Consider the following 26,877-nt stretch of genomic DNA (forward strand, 5'->3'; position numbering starts at 1 on the left):
TGGCTACCACAGACACCAGCAGGCTTGCACGTGGTGAACATGCAGGCAAAACACTAATACGCCTAAATAAAAATAAACATTTTCGGAATTGTAAAAATATATAAAAGTCACCGTCAAGTAGGGATCAGTCTGTCTCTTGCTTCAGCCGGGTGACCTGTGGCCACCAGCACCTTCCTGTCTGAGTAGCCGGAAGTGACAGCTGGAGCAATGGTCCTAACTGTGGTCTCTTCTCCTCGAAACTCTGTGATATCTTCCAAGTCAGCTGCTCTTCCTCCTCAGACTTTTAAGAATCTGTTCAATTCTCCATCATGAAATCTCATCTGTTTTCTACAAATACTGTCAAAATTGTTACAGTTTGGCTCGGGTCACTTGAGGTAACATCTCCAGAAAACTTGAGGCGTATGCTAAGGTCCCCAAAGCCTACATCTCTATAGCATGAGGACGGATACATTGTAACTGAAAAGCAAACCAAGCATGCACTGCCTCAGCCCTGATTAGCTGAGGACCTTCCTGTCAAGATGGCGTAACAGGGACAAATGACAGAGTCGGTGGGACAAACAGCCTGTAAGTGGCGCATGTGATGGCCCTGATATGGTACCTGAGAATATTAGCCACAAAGGTGGCCCACACTCGGCCTCCCTGAAGTAAGGACTTGAGGTTATCCATTATCCGTATTGTGTGCAATGTTCTAAAGAAGCCTAGTTTCTCACGCTGGACTCTGATCTGGGATCATGTCCTTCAAGAAGGTCAGGCAAAATAGGTTCTTGTTTTGTAATAGTCAGATGATAGCCATTAACTGATAACAATCTGCTCCCATTTGGACACAGTGGCGCAGGCCTGTCATCCTACCGTTCTCAGAGGCAGAGGCAGGCAGATCTCGATGAATTTGAAGCCAGTCCTTTCTACTTAACAAGTTCCACACCAACCAAGGCTACATAGTGAAACCTTGCCTCAAAAGACAGATAGGTAGATAGATAGATAGATAGATAGATAGATAGATAGATAGATAGATAGAGAGATAGAGAGATAGAGAGAGAGAGAGAGATATGCAGATTAATGCAACTTGCTAAGCATGTTTCTGCAGGTGGCCATAAAGTTGAAATGATCCCTGTACTTAATATATTTCTTATTGTTGGGTCCAGGGGGGGGTCACTCGAAGATGTTGGCAGAGGGGAAATGAAAATAAGCCTGTCAGAAAGGAGCCATCCATGTTTCTAAGCCTTGCTGCATCGCTGACGGGGCCAGAATGCAAGGATATAGCCAGCACCCCGCTCTCCCTCCGCCTCACACCTGACTTTGTGTCAAGCCATCAGCCTCAAGGTGACAGCATCAGATAATGGTGGCTGCTAGGATTTGATTTGGGGGTCCGTTCTCAAAATGAGCCGTGAGAAACCCTCTCGTCACAGAAACACCTGATGCCTCATGCCAGTTACCCAGTTCAGGGGCCCCAGTCCCTCCCTCCGCTTGGCATCCCTGTCCCCGACACCTCCTAATGTTGATACTGTCTCATCACGCAATTAAAGAAGCAAATACTTTAAAAGCAGGAAAGAGGTGTTACCAGAAATCTTAGGGAGTCGCAGCAAAGCCAGCATATAACTGGAGAAGCTGGGGACCCCCTTTAGGCCTCAGTTTCATTCATGAAAGAATTTGGGAACAAACTCAAATGCAAAAGAATAAAGAGTAGACTCCAACAAAGCTCAAGGACGATCCATTAGCATTTACCCAGGGCAGGCAAGGTGTGAGCCTGACACTGCCTGGGGGAGGGGATGAAGAAGATGACCTGGTATAGAAGCCACCACAGACGGAGAAGGGAGCTTGAGGGGAGAAGCAAGAAGGTCAGGGAGCCCCGAGTGTCAGAGTTTAACACTGTACTCAGCTTCTGACAGTATCCCGAAGAAAAGTACAGAAGAAAAAGAAAAGAGGAGAAGGCTGAAATAAGCCACGCCCTTCTAAGAAAAACCCAGGCCCAGCCGAGCCTTCCCTGGGGCGTTCTCCAGGACAGATTCCTGACCTGAAGGTAGGGGACAGGGACATGTCTCCACTGATAGAGTTCGCTCTTTACAGTGTCACACCGTCCCCCCTCCCGTCTTTCCACTCCACTCAGGGAAACATCTAACGACCAGCTTGCAACCATCAATGTACTTCCCGGTCAAAGTGCTTCAGTGCCCAGCGGATGGGGATGGCTTTCAGACCAACCCCAAACTCCTGAGCAGTGCCCTACACTCTGGACATTTCCGAGAAACAGAATGCTCTCGAATACTGGGGTCTTGCCTATGGTGCTCTGTCTAAATGTGTTGTTCCACCTTCGTGCGGGTGGCTTCTCCCGACAGTTCACAACTCAGATGACATTTTGCCACCACCAGGCCGTTCTGATAGCCCGTAGACATCATTCTGGGGCCGATATCTCTCCCTCTATTCCCTTAAGGCCATAGTATTGATATAATGACAATTTATTGTCATCTTTACATGCTTTCTGCTTGACCCAGACAAGAACATATGGCAAATAGAAACTGCAGCCTTTGTCTCCATACAACCAGTGGACTCTCTGGCACATAGTAAGTTTCATTAAAACCTGTCTGCTGAGTGGAGACACTCAGGGTCTTGGAGAGAATGCAGCAAATCGCTGACAACAGAAGGAGGGGTGTGGCTGGAAGTCTTTGCTTGAGAAGGTTGACAGGCATGAGAAGGTACCCCAGAACAGAAGACATTTAGGCTGGGCCTGGAAATCCAGGTCTGTGAGAAAGGGAAGGCAACGAAAATCTCATCAATGCCTCAGTCAGCACAGCATCCCTTGGGATGAATGACAGTGGGGAGAATTGGCATGGAGAGTGCTTGGAGAACATTGTACTGACCCAGGAACAGGCCAGAACTGAGCTGATACGCAACTGGATGCATACGAGTCGGATCGGGTGCAGAGCAGCTGCATCTGCAAAAGGACTTAGGGCTGGAGAGATGGCTCAGACATTAAGAGTACTTGCTGCTCTTGCAGAGGACCATACTTCAGTACCCAGTACCCATGCCAGGATTTCACAACATCCTGTAGCTCCAGGGAATCCGTTGCTCACTTCTGGCTCCCACGGATACCACACATGCGTGACACACACATATATCCAAAATAAATAATAATGAACTTTTACCTTGAAGGAGTGCAGCATGACCCCATGCTTGTGGCTTGCATGAATGATGTGGCAAAGGCAGAAGCGTAGCTCCGCACCGCCGCCAGTTCCCGCTCAACTCTTTAAGAACCTTGACTCGAGCCAGCCCAGGGTTCTTGGCTTCAGAAAAGAATTTCAGAAGGAGCCACTACGAAACAGAGTTGGGGTTTAAAACCAGACAGGGGACGCGTAGAGCACACCAGAGAGTGTGGGTATGCTTCTCGAGAAGAATGGCTGGTTATTAAAAGGCATTTTGGGCATAGATTTTAAGCAAGGGGATTGAGAGGAAGATGCTCAGGGAAAAGATGAAGCCGACTAAAGCCTGGGTATGGTGTTCTCAAGGGAGAGTCTCTCTCACGTGTCTCAGCAGTTGAAATACACCATTTTGGTGACTCTCAAGCTACATCTCAAAAGACTTCCAAGAAACATCCTTTCTTCTTTTCTCTTTTGACAAGTGACTTCTGGTGTGCATTGGAGGGGGCTACAATCTGATAAGGTAAAACCGGGAGCCCCCAGAGCTACACAGGGCATTCGGGGGTATGCTTTACTGTAAACGGGCCTCCAGGTGAGATTCCCAGGAAAGTGTAGGTTCAGAGCTGGGAGAAAAGGGGGCCCTTGCGCAAAACTTAACTGTGTTAGGATCCTTGTTTTCCAGCTGGCAAAAGGCTTCAGCTAGACTCCAGAGTCCATTTTTCTTCCTATGTCCCCATAATTTCCTGTCCTGCCTAGGGACAGGGGAGTCCTCATCCCTAACAGTTAGAAACTAAGACAGAATCTGCTTTGGGGGAAGTTGGTGGACTCATCTGTCTGCTGCTGAGATTGCTGCTGGGCATCCAGGTGAAGGTACCCAGTAACCAGCTGGAATGAGTTGAGAAGTGAGGGAGAGAGAAACGGGAGACTTGCTTTATGTGGCTTAGCCCTTAGTTTTCCATAATTTAATACTATGCCTTGTGGTTTCCATTGTGGGTGAAGACTCCTTGAGGTGGGATTAAAGGTTCTCACATTTATTGGTCGTGCAGATGCATAGCCGTTGAAAAGTTCCTGCAGCCCAGTAAAGCTTCTCCCCGACGCAACAATCCAAATCAGACCAAACCCAACCGAATTAGAAAGAGCTCAGGTTTAATGGATACAAACTCTCCTGAGTGGCTTTCCAGCCCCCCAGAGGAGATGGGAAAGGAAGACCAGAAAATCACGTGTTTTTTTTCCTCTGGGAGGCAGTTTAAATACCCCGTGGGAGTGGTACTGAACGTCTCAGAGGAGGGGGGTCATCATTTGGTGGGCTTTCTCCAGGGTGGAGTCTGGACTGAGGCAGCTCCGGGGAAGGGGGCTTGGGGTAGAGCTTCTATCTGAACATTCCAGACTCTTTGGATATATGGATGCCAGGGGCTGAAGGAATGAATGAGTGAAGCCTTCACCCAAACAACCCTCAAAAGATACTCGACTCCAGGACATAGCTCTTCCCCCACTAGGAACAGTGACAGTTAAGGAAACATGAAGAGACTGTCTCACGATCACTATTAACATAAAGAAACACCGTGACCAAAGCAACTTAGGGAAGAAAGGGTTTATTTGGTTTATTATTCATCGAAGAATGTCAGGACAGGAATTCAAACACGGCAGGAACCTGGAAGCAGGAACTGATGTAGAGGCCATGAAGGGTGCTACTTACTGGCTTGCTCCTCATGGCTTGCTCAGCCTGCTGTATATAGAACTCAGGACCAGCAGCCCCGGGATGGCACCGCCCACAATGGGCTGGGTCCTCCCCCATCAATCACTAATAAAGAAAATGCCTTACAGCTGGATCTCATGGAGGCATTTTCTTAGATGAGGTTCCCTCCTTTTAGATAACTCTAGCTTGTGTCAAAGTGACATAAAACTAGCCAGGACAGTGACATTAACTTTTAGTCCTGTCTTCTGAGTTATCGTGTGTAAAATGAATGCCACAGAAATAATACTTTTCTCTTCCACTGTCCCAAACCCATGCCTCTCAAGGCTACCAAACACATGCAGGGAAATCCTTATTGCCCTTGTATTGGAAAGGGTCTGGGCCTCTGGACCAATCCTCTTTACACAGCTACAGTGCCCTGTTTCCATGGTGATCGCGACTACCTGTTCCTCTGTCTGCCCAATCTACTTGACTGTAGTTGGTTCTCTCTACTTTATAGATATTAATTACGATGAGCTCTTCTTTGTTTAAGAAACCATCTGCAGGGCTGGAAAGATGGCTCAGAGGTTAAGAGCACTGACTGTTCTTCCAGAGGTCCTGAGTTCAATTCCCAGCAACCGCATGGTGGCTCACAGCCATCTATAATGAGATCTGGTGCCCTCTTCTGGCATGCAAACATACATGGAAGGAATGTTGTATACATAATAAATAAATAAATCTTTTTTAAAAAAAGAAACCATCTGCAATAAATTTTTGGAGAGCAACTCATTGTGTTTTCCCCAGTTTATTTGTCTTTAAGTAGCGTGCCCTGAAATTCAATACATTTTAATTCAGAGGCCGCGACAACAGTGGTCCTCTGAGAGTTACATGATATGTTTATTCGTACTCTGGTATCTACTCGCCGAAGCTAAATGGGAGCTCATGGAGCACAGGCATCTTTAACATTTCCGGAGGGAGTAACTTTTCACCACACAGCTTCTGGCAACCCGGTGTGAGCATGGCAAAACTTTCACAAGAGCGTTCATCACGTGTAGAGAATAGGGGGCCGAACTCTAATTCGAGGGGCAGTGTTAGAGAACTCATCACCAAACTGGGATACCCACTAACTGCCGCTTGCCGTAAAGGCAGTGTCGCAATCGCAACCAGAGACGTTTAAATGATGCGTAGCAAATATTCTCCGAGAAGCACAAAAACTGATCATTCTACCCAGCGTGCTAAACAGATGCGGTACAAAGCCAAAGGCTGGCGATGTGTTCAATAAAAAAAAAAAAAAAAAAAAAAAAAAAAAAAAAAAAAAAAAAAAAAAAGCCATAGAATGTATTTCTCAAGTCAAAAAAAGCTGCCAAGATATTTTGAATTGTAATATCAGACCTATTCTCTAATATTTTAATGCCCCGTATTTTAACTGAGTCCCCTGCCATGCTAACTAATCATGGGTGACCCAGTCTCGATACAGTTACTCAGATCCAGGGTGCTGCCACGGGTGGGCACAGGTGCTCTTTAGGAAGGGGGTGATACTTGGACAGTTGTGAAAGCACACCATCTTTGCCTGACTTTATTTCTCTTTGATTGGCAGGTAGGAGATCAGATCATTGAGATCAATGGGGAAAGCACAAGGGACATGACGCACGCCAGAGCGATAGAACTCATCAAATCTGGAGGAAGACGAGCCAGGCTGTTGCTGAAGCGGGGAACCGGACAAGTCCCAGAGTACGGTGCGTCCCGCACTTCCCTTCCCCTGTATTCTGCTCTTTCGTGTGTTGCAAACATGCAGACGTTCAGTGATTTTTTTAATATAAAACCACATCTGTCCTCTACTGCGACCCAAATAGGTATTTACTGTCGGTAGATGGATAAGCACACATGTTGACTTAAGCCCCAGATGTATGTGTGCAAACCCCTTCTTTAGCTCGTGAAGCTAGGAAATGTGTAAGGTAGCGAATGTGTAAGCTCACAGGGCATGTCTGAGTGTGCAGGGAGAGCCGGCACCACATGTGCGTGGGAGCCTTTCTAATGAGACCGATAGTTCTCTGCTCATTTGAGTCTGCAGTCATTTACCGGTTTCTCTCTAAAACCTCACACGCTTGAGACAATCCTATGGGATTACTAAATTGGGCCAGGGATGAGCCAGAGCCAATCTTCAGGGTGTGATATTTGAAATGCTAACTTCAGCTCATTCCATGGCTGCATTTTTCCCTGGCATTTAGGGGTTGTTCAAAAAATTCATTCTGATACTGTTTTCATATGCTTTTGCGGAAGGTTTTTTATTTTATTTTTTAAAGAAATAAAACAAAGTATTTAGTTGGGGGCTTGCTTACAGTTTCAAAGAGCTAGTCCATTATCACCATGGCGGGGGTGGCCTAGCAAGGGCATGGTAGCTTGCTTGGCACTGGAGCAGTATCTGAGAGCTCCATCCTAAGCTGTGGGTGGACGAAGGCTTTAAAGTATATTTTAAATCATTGTTTGCTTCCAGTAGTCTTTAAAGTTGTCATTTCCCAGAAGCCTGTTTGCAGGCATCACTCACAGTGTAGACGGTAGAGCTGGCACAACTGAGCAGTCCCCATACCAAGAGCTTCACAACCCGAGCTGTCCTGAGAAGTTTTCAGAATATAATAAAAATTAATATAATATAATAAAGGAAACACTTTATTCCATGTTCCCACACACAATGTTTGGCTCTAATAAACTATTTTTAAATATTGACAACAGCAATAAGCATAGGCTTAGTCAATGGCACCAACACTAATCGCTTTGGGAAGAATTTGAACTGCTAGACTAGAATGATTTTATGTATCCTAAAGCATCGACCAGACCAAAGAGACCTGGGATATTCTGCCACTTCTGAACACACCTCATTTTGAAGGTGTGTTTCACTCCATGCTGAGACATGGCTATTATCTAGTGAAGGATTTCAAAGTTACTACCGCCCTTAATAGCCTAACAAGTGAATTGCTACAAAGTTACTGCCATCCTTAATACCCTAACAAGTGAATCGCTACAAAGTTACTGCTATCCTTAATACCCTAACAAGTGAGTCGTTACAAAGTTACTACTGCCCTTAATACCCTAACAAGTGAGTCGTTACAAAGTTACTACTGCCCTTAATATCCTAACAAGTGAGTTGCTACAAAGTTAGTACCACCCTTAGTACCCTAACAAGTGAATTGCTACAAAGTTGCTCATTCAGCTTCGCTGCCCTCGGCTTCCTGTTCCTTTTCCAATCCCTGGTCCATACTTTCCACATCTGTCACACCAGCTGCTTGTCTACCATGAGAAGGTGAAACAACCCTGCTTCAGACTGACATGACCGCATAGCTTTGCTTCAGACTGATGCCTCATGCCCTGCCTACTTAAGGAAAACATGACCGCATAGCTTTGGAACAAGACAAAACCCAAGACCCTGCCAGCATCGCTACGTCTTTCACATTATCCAAAACAGCCAGTTCAGTTAGATTCTCAAATTAACCACACGGAGAATCTTTTAGATGCTCAGGCACACTTTCGAGGGTGTCCGTATCGATATGATTAGCTATTGTGATATTACAGAACTTGCCTTGAATGTATGCTTTTCTAGAACACCCAATTACACTTGCCAATGATCTTGGCACTTCCCAGCTGCCCTTCTAAGATGTGGACTTTGTATAATTAACTTAGAGATGATGAAACAAGAGAAGAAAATGAGAGTGGAGTGGCACCCATGAGGGAAGTAAGAGAGCAGACACAAACTAAGCAGCTCTTCAGGACACTTAAACTGAACAGCGGGCAGTGATGTGTGATCCTTGACAAAGATCCAGGGTCAGTTCCACGTCTTGGATGATGACGCCATCAAATGGTTTGCTGGGATTTCATAACTAATGGCAGGGCTCAAAAGTTCCCGGGTGACTCCTTCGCCCAGAGCTTTGCTGAAAGAGCTTCTGGGGCACAGACTATAGCTTTACAGACACATGACAGAGTCATGTGGGACAGAGAGAAAATTCGGGCAGTCTCTGGAGTATCAACATACAGGCTTCCTCTTTTTCTTTTTTTTTTTTCATTTAATTAACTTTTTTTTCATTTGTTTTACATACTGACCAGTTTCCCCTCCATCCTCTCCTCCTGTTCCCCTTCCCACCTCCTTTCTACTTCCTCCCCATACCTTCCTCCTCCATCTCCATTCAGAAAGAAACAAGCCTCCCTTGGCTTTAAGCAGGACACGTCAAGTTGAGGCAGGACCGAGCTCCTCCCCTTAGGGGCGGGGCCAGGTAATCCAGCACGCACAGGTTACCAAAAGCCTGCTAAGTGCCAGAAACAGGTGCTGATCTCACCGCGAGGAGCCCCACAAACAGACCAAGCTACACAACTGTCACACACATGCAGAGGGCCTAGGTCGGTCCCACGCAGGCTCACTAACTATCGGTTCAGAGACCATGAGCTCCCGCGAGCTCAGGTCAGTTGTACAGACTTCCTCTTGTGCTCACACTGGCTCTCCCGCTAAGTAACCCAGATGGTACCTTGCTCCGAGCAATAAAAATATAGCACTGGAATCAGGGAATCCATTAGCAACTCAGTGCACACGATTGTCATCAGGGTTGGTCATGCAGGCATCCCCTGCCTAGCACATCCCAAAACTCTAGACTCCCGGAAGGAAAGCAGATGTGGAGTACAATCGCATCATTTGTATCCGCCGGGTACGGAAGTGAGGCGCGTTCAGCATCCCTGCTCAGCATTCATCACAAGGCTCCTTATTAGCATAGCGGATGATTGACAGCCGTGTTCCCAGCACAGAGCCACCATCACCAGCCGGCATTTCTGAGAGTGGTCCCTGGCCTGCTGTGTTAACCCGGCTCTGCATCAGGAGCAGACCAAAGATGATACTGCATTCGCGACTGCGTAAACGATCTCAAGATACACAGTGTCCATGGCCAAGAATGAGTTCCTCCAGCATCAGTATGGAATAAACCACATCATGAAACCAGATAAACCAGAATGCATTTTAATAAAATGCTCCCAAGAACAGGATAGCGGCAGTAAGTAACAACACAAGAAAACACTTGCACTGACCAAGAGATAAAATCAAGAATATAATCTACTTAAACCTAATCACAGGAAAATGGCATTTTTCTTGTCAAGTGTTGCTTTAAGCTGTGTGTTTCCTTTGTTTGCCTTTCAAGTTCCTAACCTTGGCACACTCCTTAAGAGAGCATTGAAGGGAGTTATCAGGGTCCAAAGGAGGCACGTTTAACTTCTCAGGGACCCTTGGGACTTAAGCTGGCCTAGGAAAGACTAACGAAGGATGGGGAGACTGGGGAACTGTGGGTGCCAGGTTTTAAGCAATTCCACCCGTGTCCCATCCAGTACTTAACGGAACTCGCAATTCAGAGCAGCTTTAAATGGAACCCTTATCTGGACTTGGGGACTTGTCAAAGAGAGCTGATCCCAGTCAAGAGAAGTATGGAGCAGAGCTCAGGTTCTTAGGCTGATGTGTGACAGAGAGATAAATGCAGGTACAACTGAAAAGGAAAAAAAAAAAAAGCAGCAAAAGCAATCTGTCAGATCATTGATTACCAAAATCGGTGTGACACCAACTGAGCTGAGGACGGGAATAAACACGCTGCCAATAAGCCAGCCATAAGTAATAAGACCATAGGCTGATCGCCAGGTGTCGCAGCAGCCAACTCGGAGGCAGAAACCGCAAGCGCCCCTGCACAGGTCATGGCTCAGCCCTAGCGGTGGAGCGGCCATGGAGGGTGTAGAAGATGATAAGGGCTCTGAAGAGCGGCTTTTACAGTCAAGCCCTTGAAAGAGAAACTCGGGAGACAGGCACTTCAAGGGTAGTCCTTGGGATGAGAATTTGTTGATTATCAACCGAACAGCAAGTGTGAACGCTCCAGCCCCCGACGTGCCTCTCAGCCACTGGCGGGAATAAAGATGCTTCCTCCACCCCGCTGAGAGCGGAGAGGTGAGCTCCCCAGGCACGTGCTCGCCCACAGGTAGCTGCTGTTCAAACTAATCCTAAAGAGGTGAGGGCCAAGGGAAGTAGCATCCTGGCAGTAAAACTGCCCAGGAATAAATTATCCAAATTAGCTCCCTGCTTTGAAGTGCAGGTGTCCTTCATTAGCAGTCAAGGCCCGTGTGCAAAATGGACACATGCTTGATTTGCAAACTAAACCACCCAGCCAGAGCCCAGGTCCAAGTAAGTGTCCTTGAATTTCCAAGAGAGGAGGAGGAGGAGGAGGAGAAGGAGGAGGAGGAGGAGGAGGAGGAGAGAGAGAGAGAGAGAGAGAGAGAGAGACAGAGAGAGAGAGAGAGAGAGAGAGAGAGAGACAGAGAATCCCAGACTATTTCACACCAAAGTTCCTCGGGTCTATTTGCTGTTCCAAATGAAGCAATGAAGCAAACACACTTCACAGAATTTGTGGCACTCGGCTGCTCACTCTCCCAGAGAACAATGGGGCAGCTCTTTATGTGGAGAAGACTAACATGTATCTGAGGAGGCCACTCAAGGCTGAAAGGATGGAGCCATGAGTACCCAGCAGCCAGCAGCACCCGATGTCCACATAAAGACAGCCAAGTATCTGAACTATGCCCCTACCTACACCTTCAACATACACTGTGTCTCTAGAGGTTTTGACTCGATTACAGGCCCTCGGGAGATGAAACTATGTCGTTTTATAGGTGAGGTGAAACTGTTCTAAGAAGAGGGTAGATGCCTCTTGAGTCAGTAGCTGCCCCTGAAGGAAAGAATGGACTAAATAGTTGTGAAGCTAAAGTCTCCCTCTACACAATAATTATGTCTTAAGACAATCCTATCAGAACACCCTGTGGGCAGAATCGGTCCTGCTTCGGCTGCTCCTCTGCTCATTCTTCTCCAGGACACGCACTGATGAATATCACGAGCAAACCTTCGTATTCTCCTCGGTAATCACGAGCAAACCTTGGTATTCCTTGTCGGCAATCATCTGTCCAGAATTCATTTCACTCCCTAACCAAAGACAAACCCCAGGAAATGCGTCTTTACCAAATACTGTATATGGGACAGATCCTGGAATTAATGTCATTGAGCGACCATTAATTAATCACTCCTCAACTAATTCAAGATTCATGGAACACCTTCTATGTGCACGGCACGTTATAGGCACTGAAGGTGAGACTCGGGTCTGCCCTCAGGGAGCTGACAGTCAAGCCATGAAGACCCCATGTAGAAGCTGTTTCTAACAGTGGCAGCTGAAGAAGAGGCCCTCAAGAATCTGCCGTCAAGAAAAATTAGAGTAGGCTTATTAATTATTCATAGAATTTAATAAGCACTTCTGGAGCATTAGCAATTCTCGAAGAGTACTTGGCCTCTTTGGTCTGCTAAGCGTTTCCTTTGTAACAGTCCTGCTAATAACTTGTACTTTCTCTGAAGGAAGTCCTTGCTGAGTCTGGGTGAGCCTCCTCCAAAACCTGATCTGAATTCCGGATTTCAGACTAGCGAGCCAGAGTAGCTCTGATACATTTACTATTCATGGCTGTATGGCTGTCAGCCCGGTCAGGAGCCCACAGAACTGTCACCAAGTGCTGAGGTTCAACTTGCTCATCTGCCCCTGGTGAAAGGCAAAAGGAGAGCCGCTACCGGTAGCCTTCCCTCCCAACCCAAGATGATGCTCACGGGAGCCAGGAGTGGCTCCATTGCCCTGGCACGATTTGTCTGCCTTTTCGGTAGGGCAAAGGGTGGTTCGCCTCAGTAATAAATTCTGAAATCTAATTTCATCTTCTGGCATCCAAGGCTGAGAGCATCCATCTTGTCCATGGGCACCTCCACAGATCACGCAGAGACACCTGTGCTGAGTACGGGACATGATGAAGCGCCCAAGGGGCACCACACTGCAGCCTTGAGGTGACCCTGGTATATACTGACACATACCAACACCATCGCAAGCCCCCACCTGTTAGACTATGTACACTGCAAAAAAAAAACAAACAAACAAACAAGTAAAGGTCCATCCTCCCTTAAGCCAGACCCAAATCCATCCATTTTGAAAGGTCAGCGTGCCAATGAGGGTATCTTTCTCAAGCGGAATCCCCTCGGGTGTCTTAGAAAAGCTAAGGATTCCTCCTGTCCAGCATCCAGCCCGCTTTCCTCTACACCAAGCTGAGCCTGACCGCAGAAGTCCAAGAGCAAAGACAACAAGCTCAGGGGAAACACTCCTAGATACTGGGAGAAGCAGCTGGACCTCAGAGAAGTCCCCAGATCTAGACAGCGTTTCCTACATGGCAGGGAAATTGGACGTGGGAAGATGGAGATCGAGGATGTTGATAGAGGGAAAGATAGCAAGAGTAATCGTGGACCTGGTGGTACTGGCCTGTAATCCCAGCTACTCTGGAGGCCGAGACAGCAGAATCACAAGTTCAAGGCCCAGTAGGCTCTCAAGCAGGCACAAGGCCAGCGTGAGAAATTCGGGAGACCCTGTCTCAGTATGAAAAGTGGGGAGAAACGTCTAAGGCTGTAATGCTGTAGGAGGGCATCTGCATGGCATGTGTGAGGTCTTGGGTTCACCTCCCAACACCACACACACACACACACACACACATGCACACACACATGCACACACATACACACACAGGCACGGCCTTTGAAATCCACAGTGCCTCTTCTCTCCCTTTCATGCCTCATAAAACCTTCTGGAGATTCTGAAGGAGTCCATTGGTTCTGATTTGTTTCAGTATTTATTACCTCTGTTTGTGTATGCATACATGTTTGTGTGTCTCAGTGCAAATGTAGAGGTTGGGATCGGGCTCGGCTTACCAGGCTTGGCAAAAAGTCCCTCTACCCAGGGAGCTATTTAACGAGCCCAAACCCTGTATTTTTAAATGTGTCCCAGCATATAAGAGGTCTTCATGTCCTAGAGACTGCTGGGTGTCTATTTTCCAGCTCCACTGGGAAGGAGGAGCCTGCTTACATCACACTCTGTCCCGTCGAGGCCCCTCCCCGTTCTTAGATCTGGCTGTTGAAACAGACATGAAAAGGGACTCTCCATGTTTTTGTCTGAGCGTGGTCTCCACTCTGCTTGTGAACTCTGGCGTAGTGGCTGGGCAGGCTGGCAGTGTTGAGGTCCAAATGAGTTGGCAGCCCCTGAGCTCCGCAAGGCAGGAAGTTGGAGCCACAAACCAAAGCTGTTTTGATTGCTCTCTGGTTTTCCACGGTCCAGAAATACCGGAGATGTTGAGATGGCAGAGAAAAGGTTCTGCTCTTTATAGAGGATCTGCCAACAAAGCCCTGCTTTCCAGTGCTCAAAGCAAAGTCGGTGCCCATGACACATTCATGGTAGGTCATGAATTCATGTGCTGGCTGCACAGCCAGCAACCCCGCATCTCAGAGCAGCACTTCAAAGGCATGCGTACTAGCTTCCCCAAGCCAGAGACCTGCCAGAGGCCATTCTTAAACCAGAAGACTGTGAGTCCCAGCGTGTGTGTGTGTGTGTGTGTGTGTGTGTGTGTGTGTGTGTGTGTGTGTGTACAGAAAAGAACATCCAGCGTTCTGATCCACCTTACTCTTTTGAGACAGGTTTCTCCTCTACTTCACTCCAGGCTTGCTGCCAGCAAGCCCCGGAAATACTCCTGCCTCCACCACACACAGTGCTGGGGTTACAGGTGCCACAGAGCCATGCCCAGTTTTTTGCCTGGTCCAAGCTCAGGTCTCCAAGCCTGCGAAGAGAATGCTGTTACAGCTGGCATCTCTCTCCAGCCCCTAGACTCAGTCTTGCAATGTTTTTGTTCTTGATTCAGGGTCTCATATATCCCAGACTGGCCCTGAACTCACTCACTACGTAGGCAAGGACAACCGTAAACTTCTAATCTTTCTGCCTTCGCCTCCCAAAGGCTGAGTTTACAAGTGTGTACCACCACACCGTGCTTTTGTAGTTTTGGGGATCAAACCCACTTTATGGGGGCTGGAGAGATGGTTCGGAGGTTAAGAGCACTGGCTGCTCTTCCGGAGGTCCTGAGTTCAATTCCCAGCAACCACAGGTGGCTCACAACCATCTGTACTGAGATCTGGCGCCCTCCTCTGGTGTGCAGGCATACATTGAGGCAGAATGTTGTATACATAATAAATAAATAAATCTTTAAAAAAAAAACCCACTTTATGGCATCCACCCGCCATCAACATGGCCTGTCACAGTGGCTCTTGTTACAAGCTCTGAATCTAAACACCACCCCCCAAAGCTCACTGTTGGCTTTAGAGTTCACCCTGAGTGCTGTAATTTCTCAGGGATGGAACAAATGCATGATGGCATCTGCCCCCCACCGCAGCATCCATTCCCCTCTTCTGACCCCTGGGAACTACTTCTCCAGGCACTGCCTTCTCACGGTCACCAAGGGCTAGGTTTTTGTTAGCCACATACTCTGCCTTCACCCTTGCTCCGATGTCCTGTCCTGATAAAAACTTCCTGATGTTTCTTTTAAACTGAACTCCTTCAGCGGGGATCAAAGATAAAAAATCACATAATGCCTTACTCTGGGCTTCAATCATATGGTCTAATTGTAAGAAAATTTCTAAACTCTGAGAGTCACGTATTTTTTCAACGTGCCTATTAGACTCAAAGAAATCAACAGGACAAACACAAGCTCTCAACACCGGACCACAGCTGGTAACTGTTTCATGGCGCAGGCCTTGCTTAGCTGCTTTTATGTTTCTAGAAAACTCCCCAGCCGTTCGGTGGGGGGGGGGGGCACACCCTGTCACTCATGGTGACACTGGGCTCATCAGGGAGGTAGGTTTTAGAGCTGGGCACACACCGTTCTGAGCGTGCAGTAATATTCCTAACCCAGCGTGTGAAGCTCTGCTCAGCTCTCACTGCCTCACCGCCCCCCCCCACCTTCACAGCAGTGATTTCCACGCGTGCCTGGCCCTTTTGTCTCACGGTCCGTCCGGGCCTGCAGTTTCGTAGTTTCTACATATGTCTGCAAGCCGAGTAAAGGCTGCATGTGAAACCCAGGGAGAGCCTTCTCTCTCTGTGTGGCACTAACGCAGCTTGATCGTTTCCACACGAAATTGCTTGCTTCTTGGCAGGCCTAAACGGTAAACTCAATTAGTAAATCCTGAAATTTAATTTCCGCTGTGGCGTTCATCGTCCAGCTCTGACTTCCTGACCACAGGGAGGTTCTTCTCTGCACGTGACCCCTGTGTTAGGGAGGTCTCCTGCTGCTCCCTTTCTTCTTCCCTGAGCACAACATGCTTGACAAAACACCCCATCACACCACCTAAGACCTCTGTGGAGTCCCGCTTCATTCTGCACAGACATTCTGGGAGCAAGCTGAGCATGTGCAGGGGATGTTGCCAGTGCGCTCTGACAAAGAGAAGAGCCGGTCTGAGTTCCATGACTAACCCACAATGAGCCCATAGCCAACTCTCACACGTGTCAGCGTAGAACACAGCAGCAGGCGTGGCAGGGCCTCTCCTGGCCTCTTGTACCTTGGGGATTATTGACCTGAAGGTTACAGAACGTTTAGTGCCTGTGATTGTGTAGGTAGAGAACTACAGCCCATGTAGGTGGGCATAGACCAAGGTTGTAGGTTGAGTCTACTGATCCTCAAGACTGGCTGACAGCAGCCATAGCAGGCGGGCGAGCGGGCAGCGGGGCGGAATGGGCAAGGTGCTGCTGCCTTTTTGGTTTTTGGGGTTTTTTTTTTTCTACTTTACTTATTTTTTTATATCCAAGTCAACTTGTGGTCTCTGAATATTCCTAGGCAGAATGTTATAGGTGAGAACTATAAGAATTTATGAGAACACTAGAGAAAATAAAAATGTAAGCACGGGGACTCCATGTCTGTAGCTTCGAATTTCTTGAAGTTTAGAAACTGTGACTGTGACTGATTCTCAAATGACAGCTTCTATCACTAAGACATCCATGATTACGAGAAAAAAAAAATCTGAGATTTCTGGCATTGCCAGTTCAAATTTTTATTCATATTTGTGCCTCCCTAAAAGCACCTCAGGATGCTCTCAATATTTTGATTTAAAAAAAAAGTCTACTTTTGAAATATACATATGGCTCAGTTTTTCACTAATTTCACTTGCTGCATGCCTGGTAGGATTAGCTGTACCTAAAGTTTTTATTCTTGCTGCCTAGATGATTTTTATTCAGCTGTCCTACACGTACTAAGCGATCCTGACTCTAACAGTAATGTCTGTAATTGTCTTCGTCACCGGTCTGTTAATTCTAATGATTGGTCCCAGGCTGTTCCTCCCCTTCCTTTAGGAATGGTACCTTCCAGTCTCTCCATGTGCATGAAAAGTGACAAGCATGGGTCCCCATATTTCTACTTATTGGGCCACCCTAAAGACACGGTTTGTAAAATCTGCATGAATATTATCTTTTTCTAATGATCCTTGGTTGGCATATGTTGGTTTTTTTTTAACTGATGTATAATGTGTTCTTTCATAGTAGCCTGTCTAATCGCTGCTAGAACTCTGGAGGGCATTTGTAATTGAGACCTTGTAAATAACAAGGCTACCGTTTAAGGGTTCATGAGACTCTAAGACGCATTACATTCTAGGGGGCCCAGTCTAGCGTGCCCCTCATAGGAAGAAATGCATGCAGGAGCACCCAAAGAGTCTGTGCTAGCTGATTTCTGCCTCCTGGCTATCTATTTTGTTCTTCTTAAGCCACATGCACAAATTAATACTAATTCTGCATTAGACAGAAAGAGCCACTGTTACCCTCTGGCCCTAAGGACTCCACCTGGCGTCATAGGTGTCCCCAAGCCTGCTTTGTGGTAGTTAGGACTATCCAGGTCTTCTGATCTTCCTTTCTTCCTGCTCTGTGATGCGCCATGTTTAATGGGTAACGCTTGTCTTAAAACACCTTCTTGCGGTTGTTTATGAGGCAGTCATGAGATTCCATTCAGACAGCATTAAATGATATCCCCAGGGCTAACACTGGGTGAACGCTCTCAGGGAAAGAAAAAGTATGCTCCACAGAAATAAGCGAGATGTCGGTAGCAGCCTCGTAACCGTGGGCCAGGCAATAAATCCTTGCCTAGACCTGTCCACGTTCCTACCGGCAAGTCCTCCAGGGCTGAGACTGCCGCCTCACGCTAACTGGACTGGGACTTTAAGGCGTCGGTTTGACTCAGCAGCACCTGGGGCTCACACTTGCTCTCTGCCGCTGGCCATGGAAGTATGACCCACACGAAGCCTTGTCTCAGCGCTGGTGTGACTCGGCCCCGTTCACACTGCTGCAGGCCTGGCTGAGGATCTCGCCAGCCCATTCTTTGAAGCTAGTCCTCTAACTTTTTTTTTTTTTCTGAAACAGACTTCTCAGTTCTTAACGATCTTGCTGATTGTCATCCAGGAATGACTCAGACTTAACATGGAAGATGAGGACATCCACTGAGTATACAATTGACCCACTAGTGATTTATAGTGATAGAACTATCTCTACACACACAAACCCTGCCACAGTCATTTCTTGGAGACGTCTGCCAGAAAAAAAAAAAGTTTTAAATGTATCATCACATCTGTGAAGTGTCTGTCTTGCCTGAATCACTTGTTCACCGGGGGAAATCAAAGGCAGGGCATAAATCAGGAAATGCATTGTGATAGAACCATGAAGCTATCACAGGGACACCTAAGCCAGTGACCAGAGGCTGAGTCTCTGTTAAGACAAAAGAAAGCCATCCGTCCATGTGAGCTACTCAGTATCACCCACGGGAATGAGGGACCTAGAAAGGAGGAGGGTTGGGGCCACAGAGTGGCTGAATGTTTGCCCCAGGGTTCAAGGCCCGACTGGGGAGGGGAGCTCTCTGTGGTCTCGGTTTGTCTCCACAGTTTTGTGAAGTACCTCCTACATCCCAGGCTTCACACTCATCACTAGGGATGTGGAGATAACCAAGAGAATGTGCAGTCTCAACCTGGTAGGGGAGAGCGAGGGAAGATGGGGACTGAGGCAAAGGTATTCTTAGCAGAGGATGATGGGAAATCCAAGTGGGTAGCCTAGAAGCATTCCAGGGCATTCTTCCTGAGGTGGGACATCTTACTTGGGCCTTTAGCAATCAACGCAGTTCCGCCTGAGTGGAAAAGATGTCAGACTGTATTAAAGGGATAAGAAAGAGCTAATACAAAGTCAGGAAAATGTGTTCATAGGGCCACATGGGTTAAATGGCAAAGCAGGTGGAGACAGTGAAGGAGTAGCTCTAATTAAAAGGCCTTCCAGGGCTGGGCAGTGTTGCTGATGGAAGTGTGTGTCCACTCTGAACAAGGCCGTGATTCAATTACCAATTCAAAAAGAAACATGCATACAAAGGATTCAAAGCTTATATGGAAAGATAAAGGTAGCTGGGCACTATGTAAGGTGGATTTTATATAGGAAATGGAAACAGCTAAAATGTTACAGCAACAGCCAAGGCAGAGGCAAAGGTTAGGGGAGGGCCTGACGTGGGGGTCTGGCAGTGTGGGAGCAGCTTGCTGAGACTGGAGTTGGTAGACGCCTTGATAGCTCACTGAGGCAAACAGCTGAGCTACAGACATGAGGGAGAGGGTCGGAGGGCAGCTGACTGGTCTGTTTGGGAGTTGTGTTTTGGGCGTCTGATAGACACAGGAGGCAATCCTGAAGCAGGGTGCTGAGTCCAGCCCTCAGGAAGTAGGACCTGGAAGTAGGGGGGTCTGGGAAGAACAGAGAGGCCCAGGAATGGGGCCGGGCTTCCCCAGAGACAGTGTCATGGACGTAGGATCTACATGGCGTAGCAATGGCGAGAAGTCGGTAATGGTTGGAGGAAGGGGGTGGCGTTGAGCCGGGCCCGTTCGGCCCACGACACAGCGCACACATTGCGCAGATAAGTAGCTCAAAGCAAGGTTTATTTCCAAGCCAGTCAAGCCTGGAGGAAGGCAGCCAAGTCTCAGCTGTGCTTCCCCAAGATAGGGCTTGGGGGCATTTATAGGATAAGAAAGAACATACGTGATTGGAGGTGACATGGTCTATACAAATATGATTAGTCTTCATGAGTCTTCTTGTGATACACATCTACAGAATGACGGCAATAGTATGGTCTGAGTCCTCAAACTTCTAATGCCAGGTGGTCACCCATAAGACATCTACACTAGACCCCAGTGGAGAGTTGGTGGATTTCACCAAACTGGCCTTAAATGCTGAAAACTAACATAGCTGATCATTATTATGAAAGTCCAAGCAGACCTTTAGCCCCAGCTATGGAGGCTAAGCTAAGATCATCACAAGTTCAACGCTTGCCTGGGCTATTATATACAGAGCGAGTTCAAGTCCAGTCAAGGAAGCATAGGGAGAGGCTATCTCAAAAAGTAAAAGGGCTAAGAATATAGCTTAGTGGTAAAGCCCATGCCTAGTATTTGTGAGGCTCTGTGCTAAATCCCCAGTGATGAAAAATAAAGGGGAAAGGAAAAGAAAAATGAGGAGGAGTTATGTACAGTCAGGCTAGTGGGGACTCAGTTGTGTGAGCTCCGAAATGTGAAGGAGTCTTTAAAGTCACATAAAGGCAGCAACTAAGGAGGTGAAGGGGTCAGTGTCCTTTCCCCTTGCTTCTGGCAGTCTGAGAGACAAGACAGTGATATTGAAGTCAGGGACAAGGGGAGGTTCTTAGGGGCTGCTGGGAGAGTTGCCTACAAGATTCTAAATGAAAAACCAGTCGTTCTCAGAGTACAGAGAGCAAGAGACTAAGGAGTAATTCTGCCACATGGGACATGAACATCACAGCCGCCCCTGACACAGGGACCATCACAGAACAGGGGGCAGGAGCTTGTGAGCACCCCTCTCCCCCTGCCTGAGGAGCTATTACAGCTGATGGCTTCTGGGGAATAGGGGGCAGTTTTCTTTAAAGTTGCAGCTCCTGCTAGGCTGGCCACACTGCAATAGATTGTCCTGCACCTATACAGACAGCACAAATTGGACTTGATGGGCTGTTAAATTTGTCAAAGGGGAGAGGAGATGAGCTGGAGGTGTAGGGATGAGGGCAGACATGGGAGTAGCTAAGGGGCAGAACTGGAAGATGATCAAACTACACTGTATTGATTAAAACTTAATAAAGGAAATTTAAGTAGAACTCGCTACTGAAGAAATGTTACTATTAAATTTGTGTCCTTAAAAACACAGCAGTGTTGCTGGGCAGTGGTGGCACACGCCTTTAATCCCGGCACTGGGGAAGCAGAGGCAGGGGAATCTTTGTGAGTTCAAGGCCAGCCTGGTCTACAGAGCAAGCTCCAATACAGCCAGGGCCACACAGAGAAACCCCATCTCAAACAACCAAAAAACAAACAAACAAAAAAAGCAGCATTACAATGCAGGTAATAAATTGAATTTTCGGGGGGGGGGCGTTTTGAGGCAGGGTTTCTCTATGTAACAGCTCTAGTTAGTCCTGGAACTCACTCTGTAGCCTCAAACTCACAGAGATCCACCTGCCTCTGCCTCCCGAGTGCTGGGATTATAGGTGTGCACCACCACTGTCAAACTGTTCCACCACAACATAGGCGGGACAGAGGACTAGAAAATGAGGACTGGGCAGCTTCAGGGATTAGAACCCACATTTCTGCCTGGGCTTGGTGAGAGCCAATCCCACAACTCAAAATAATTGTTTGCCGCTGTGACTCCTGGGCCCGCACTCACTCCATGAACCTCTCCAAAGGCCGTCCCTACATCCTGAGCCAGTGGGGAACCTGCTGGTGTGACATGCACCTTTAGTAACAGGGCTCCTGCTGCTCTGGTATAAGAAAAAGGTCCAGGTTTTCTGCCTTGTTTGTCAGAGGGCAGAGGTGAGGGAAACATAAAGAAATGCTATCTTCGAAGAATACATGGGAAGAACACAGAATGATGCCCCATTAAACTGCACAGTATATGGCTTCTCTGCTCAGTGCTCTGCAAAGGAGTGGACGCTCTATAGCCCCCTCTCTCTCCTGATGGTAAAACCCAAATTCCAGCAAAACATTTTAAGAGCGAGAGAGTTTCCTCGAAGACCACAAGTCTTGCTGTGGTAACTGATTCCAATCTTCAGCCCCTGGGCCTCTCTGTTAACATTACAGGGTCCATGGAGGGGAACCTCTGACTGCTCCTGCAAGCTGTCTTCCCATTTGTAGTGCACACACACACAGAGAGAGAGAGAGAGAGAGAGAGAGAGAGAGAGAGAGAGAGAGAGAGAGAGAGAGAGAGAGAGAGAGAGGAGAGAGACACGGCCCTTCAGTTTTGTCCTTCCCTAACTTGGCCTCATTCTCTTCAACCTTATTGTCTCTCTTTCTCTGCAATCCCCCATCGCATACCTGTGTCTCAGCTGCGCTAAAGCCCTTACTGTCCTCCATCTCCCCACCCCATGGCTGGAATATGCTGATCTCTCAGCTCCGGAAACCCTTTCCATAAAGGCTTTCCTCCTCCTTCCCAAGTCAAGACCCAAGCTAATAAAGGCTGCCCGTCCATGAATCGTTTCTCCAAGTCTACCAAGGAGAAGCGATCAGTGTCTGAAGCTCTGGTTAGCCTCTGCCCGTCTCGCTCTCCCTGTTCCTCAGCATAATCATCGTCCTCCCAGTTTAGAGGAAGCAGATCGCTTGAGGACAAGGTCTTTGTGTGGTTGTTGTTGCTTGTAGCCTAGGTCCTTAGTGCAGAGCTCTGAAGGCTGAGAATAATCATGAAGAGAGGACTAAAAACACTTACAGGAATAGGACAATACAAATGAGAAGCTCGGGGAGTTTGAGACTAGAGAGGAAATATCGGGCGGAATAGCCAGACAGGGTTCCTCAGGGCACAGTCTTGAGCTGCCTTGGGAAACCATCAGTTCTAGAATGCGCACAAGGAGGGCACAGAAATCTACAGCCCAAGCCAACACAGAATGCTGCACAGGGAGAGGGTGGAGCTAAGGAGTGGATGCAAAGACCACAGAGTCCTTCAGAAAGCTCAGAGAGATGGGAGGGCTCGGGATGCCAGCAAGGGGCAAGCACTGGAAACATGGAGCATCATCCTGATATGGCCAAAGAAGAGATTTAGGGGCAGTGGCAAATATTTGTGGAACATTTAATACTCGATGCTCTTTACTCTCTTTTGGGGGGATTTTATACTGAAGCGTAGCTGTGGAGGCCTGCCCAGGCCTTTTAAGCCGGGATTGGTGGGAGACGGTCGAACATCGAGGATGAGTTCATTGTCTCAGGGTTTGTTGTGATCACAGGCTATGAAAACAGAAAGTGTGTACTGAAAATGAGGTCATAGCTGTGTCTATGGACTATGGACCATAGCTAAACACATGGATAGAGTCTTTCAAACTAATTTATAGAAGGAATTTGGAAAATCTTGAAGAATTAGGCTCCAAAGGCCTCAACTCTGTAAGCAGAGCTAACTGTGTGAGTCTGGTAAGGGCCCAGAAGACAAAGAATGCTGGGGGAAAACCGTGGACAATGAGGCTCACATGTGTGCGTGAGGATTCAGATAGAAATAGAAACCTTCTCAGGACTGCCACTAGAAGCCACCAGTTTATATCCGAGGAACATCAAGGCCTATGCCATGTTGGTGGCAATATGGGCTGAAACTTTAGTCTGTGGCACCAGGGTACAGGGGCCAAGGCAGATGCCACAGTGGGATGCTTAGGTCTCACAGCTACGAGGACATGGTCAGTGGTGGGAGCAGGGCGGGTATCCCCCAGCAGTACCCTGGGCCTGGAAATAACGCAAGCCTCTGCCAGATGCCGGGCCTGTGCTAGGTGCTCCGTCTGTGAATTCAGCTCTGCTCGGGGCCTCATTCTGTACCTCGCTTCCTTGCCTTGCTCCCTAGAGCAAAGTGTCTTTGTGGTAAAGCCATCAACTCCTCCCTAACCCTGTGCTATTGACCAGGTCCGTGGTGGGGAGTTTCACTACAGTAGGCCTGGTAGTGGGTTTGAAGTGCAAGGCCTGAACTTAGTTCTCCTTCCCTGTCCAGAGTAAGAGGTTTTCACTCTCTCTCTTAATCTCCCTCCCTCCCTCCCTCCCTTCCTCCTCTGTGTGTGTGTGTGTGTGTGCGCGTGCGCGCGCGCACACACACACACACACGCACGTGCGCGCACACACACATGCATGTACTGCTTGAAGTTACAGGGACTTCAGATGACGTAGTCAGACACAATCAAACTCTTCCTCCCTAGCCCTTTCAAGTGTCTTTTTGTTTTGTTACTCTAGAAACAGGTACAGTGGCCTCTCACCTGACCTTAGCTCTTGGAGTGGTTTGGTGTTTAAATAACTGTCCTGCTGGCATTTCTGTGGAGAGATAGCTACAGTCTTACGGCAGACAAAATGCCCTGCCTGCTCCGCCAGTTGGAAACATTGTCTCATTGAAACAGTAGCTTCAAAAACAATGGCCTAAGGTTCTTTGTCATTTACTGTAAAAACTCACCTGAGAAGAAAAAGCAAATAGCAGGAACCTTTAATGTCTACCTTCATTTTCAAACTGCGTCCTCTTTTCTTTCACATAAAATGCTGGAGGGGAGAAACGGAACGGATGTTCCGGTGTATCCAAAGTCCCAAGGCAACTCAGTGTTCTAAACGGAGATGGCCTTGATTGTGCTTTGGTTGTTAAAAGATACAAAGAAAGAATAAAGAGGATCAACAAGCATTCAAAAAGATGATACATCACCAGAGTAATAAACCAAACCCACAATGAGAGACCACCTCCATTGACGGCCACACTCAGAAAAGCAACACAAAGTGTGGCATAAACAATAAAAACCCGAAAACAGATATTGGAGTTCAAGCTGAAGATCAGAAAATCAAAGCAGCCAACCACTAAAGAGACCTTTTACCTCTATCAAATCTTCAGATCTAAGGGGCAAGATCCTGTCTCCAGGAATCCTCAGACTCCACACTCCACTGAGTTCTTGTCTCCTCCCCTTTATATTCCTCTCTTGGCCTAGCCATTTTGCTCCTGTCTCCACCTCCCTAATGCTGGCATTAAAGCCGTATGATCCCAAGTTCTGGGATCACCTTTGTGTGAGCTCTGTTTCTCTCTTAGACAGATTCAATTTTGTGTAGCCCACGGTGGCCTTGAACTCACACAGATCCACCTGCCTCTGTCTCCTGAGTCCTGGAATTAAAAGTGTGTGTGTCACCACTCCCTAGCCTGTATGGCTGACTAGTGTGGCTGCTTTGGCTCCTGATCTCCAGGCAAGCTTTATTTATTAAAACACACATAATATACCACTACAACAAGGTAGCATGCAACGCTTAGAGCCACTATAAGTTCATATGCCATGGAAATAGCATGATGGGTTAAAATTGGAGTCAGCAAAAGATTAAAAATGAAATCATCCCAGGATCTAACAATTACACTGGTGGGGTTTATCAAAAAGACTTCAGCCAGTCGGTGGTGGTGATTGTCTTTAATCCCAGCACTCGGGAGGCAGAAGCAGGCAGATCTCTGTGAGTCTGACACCAGCCTAGTCTACAGAGCTAGTTCCAGGACAGCTAGGGCTGTTACACAGAGAAACCCTGTCTCAAAAAATCAAAAAGAAAAAAAGAAAAGCCCTCAAATAACTCCTAAAGAAATAATTGCACACCCATGCCTGTTGCGATACTTCTCCAAACAGCCAAGGTACTGAAGTGCCCTAGATATCCACGCTCAAAGAATGCATTAAGTAAGTGGGTACTTTGTGCCTCAGAATTTCTTCAGCCTTGCTGTGGTTTTGTCTTAGTTAGGGTTTCTACTGCTGTGAAGAGACACCGTGACCGTGGCAACTCTTCTAAAGAAACATTTAATTGGGGTGGCTCGCTTAAAGTTTTAGAGGTTCTGTCTATTGTCATCACGGCAGGGAGCATGGCAGCACGCTGGCAGACATGGTGATATCATCGCTGAGCGTCCTACATCTTATAGACAACAGGAAGTCAACTGTCTGTCACACTGAGGGAAGCTTGAGCAAAAGAGACCTCAATGTCGGGGGGGGGGGGGGCCCCCACAGTGGCTTCACCCAACAAGGCCACACCTCCTAATAGTGCCACTCCCTTTGGGGGCCATTTTCTTTCAAATCGCCACAGGTTTGGGGATGTGAAATGTCCCCCCATGGGTTCGTATGTTTGCACACTTGGTCCCCAGATGATGGTGCTGCAGAACCCATAGGAAGCAGGGCCTTGCTGGAGGAAGTGAGTCACTGGGGGTGGGCCTTACAGGCTGATAGGCCAGTCCCACTTCCTGTTTGTCCTCTGTCTCTGGGAGCAGTTGTCAACTCCTACCACCTGCCTTCCCCACTGTGAACTCTAAGCCAGAGCAAAACTTTTCTTCCCTAACTGCTTCTTGTCAGAGCTACAAGAGCAGCAGATCCACTCTAGGAGGGAGTCACGGCATCTCACAGCAGCGTCGTTGATGCTAACTCCTGTTAAATTAAATGAGCTGTCTGCAGAAAGATGAATCTACGTAGGTTTGCTTACATCGGAAGTATCCAAACTCTGAGAATATGCAACATGGTTGTGAGGGTGGGGCCAGACAGGGGGCGGGGGAGGTGTACATTAGTTTCAGTTTTGCAAGAGAACCAGGAATCTGCTGCATTTAACCTGACTGCCTGTAATGCTGACAGAGGGTTAGATGAAAACCTGTGGATTATTACCACAATATTTTTACAAATAAATGCATGGAACACTAATGGGAACCAGTACTTCTGAGCCTTTAGCAGAGGTTAGCACAAGCGAGTCCATCAACTGTGCTGGTACCAGGCAGCCCTGAGGCCTTCTTCATATGAGAGGCAATGAGGTTCTCAAAGGAGCCATCAGTAGGAGCCCAGCACGTCGTTAGAGATAGCGGCTTCGCTTCCCACTTGGTTCGTAGTCTCCGTTTTGCTTCTACTGCTGTTTTGGTTCTTGCCTTTGACCGAGTTTGGAATGAGGACTCCATGGGCCAGTAAGGAGTGGGACTACCTGGCTGAACCTGTTAGGTTCCGGTGGCTTGCTTATCTAGGCTCCTTCTGATCCAGCCTGCTCTCACGAGAGCAAGAACGTCTTCCAGGCAGTGCCTGTATTCCGAGGAACCAGGAGCTTGCAAAGTACACTGATGTAGACTCACCTTCACTGGGAGCCCCAGTGGTGACTCCACACGGGCTGGCCCCATAAATATAAACACATTATTGCAAAATGTGAAA

The 26,877-nt window shown here is 47.6% G+C and overlaps 1 protein-coding gene across 2 annotated transcripts in view; it reads left to right on the forward strand.

Moving 5' to 3' along the window:
* Magi2 (membrane associated guanylate kinase, WW and PDZ domain containing 2) overlaps positions 1–26,877 on the forward strand; it is a 1,324,802-nt gene that overhangs the window by 1,265,203 nt on the left and 32,722 nt on the right. For both annotated transcript variants that reach the window (XM_038315349.1, XM_038315350.1), the window contains one exon: positions 6,398–6,536. In XM_038315349.1, coding sequence (XP_038171277.1) covers positions 6,398–6,536 — 139 coding nt within the window. The remainder of the gene's footprint in view (positions 1–6,397; positions 6,537–26,877) is intronic.

Source organism: Arvicola amphibius, chromosome 18 (genome assembly GCF_903992535.2).
Source record: "Arvicola amphibius chromosome 18, mArvAmp1.2, whole genome shotgun sequence".
NCBI classification, from domain to species: Eukaryota; Metazoa; Chordata; class Mammalia; order Rodentia; family Cricetidae; genus Arvicola; species Arvicola amphibius.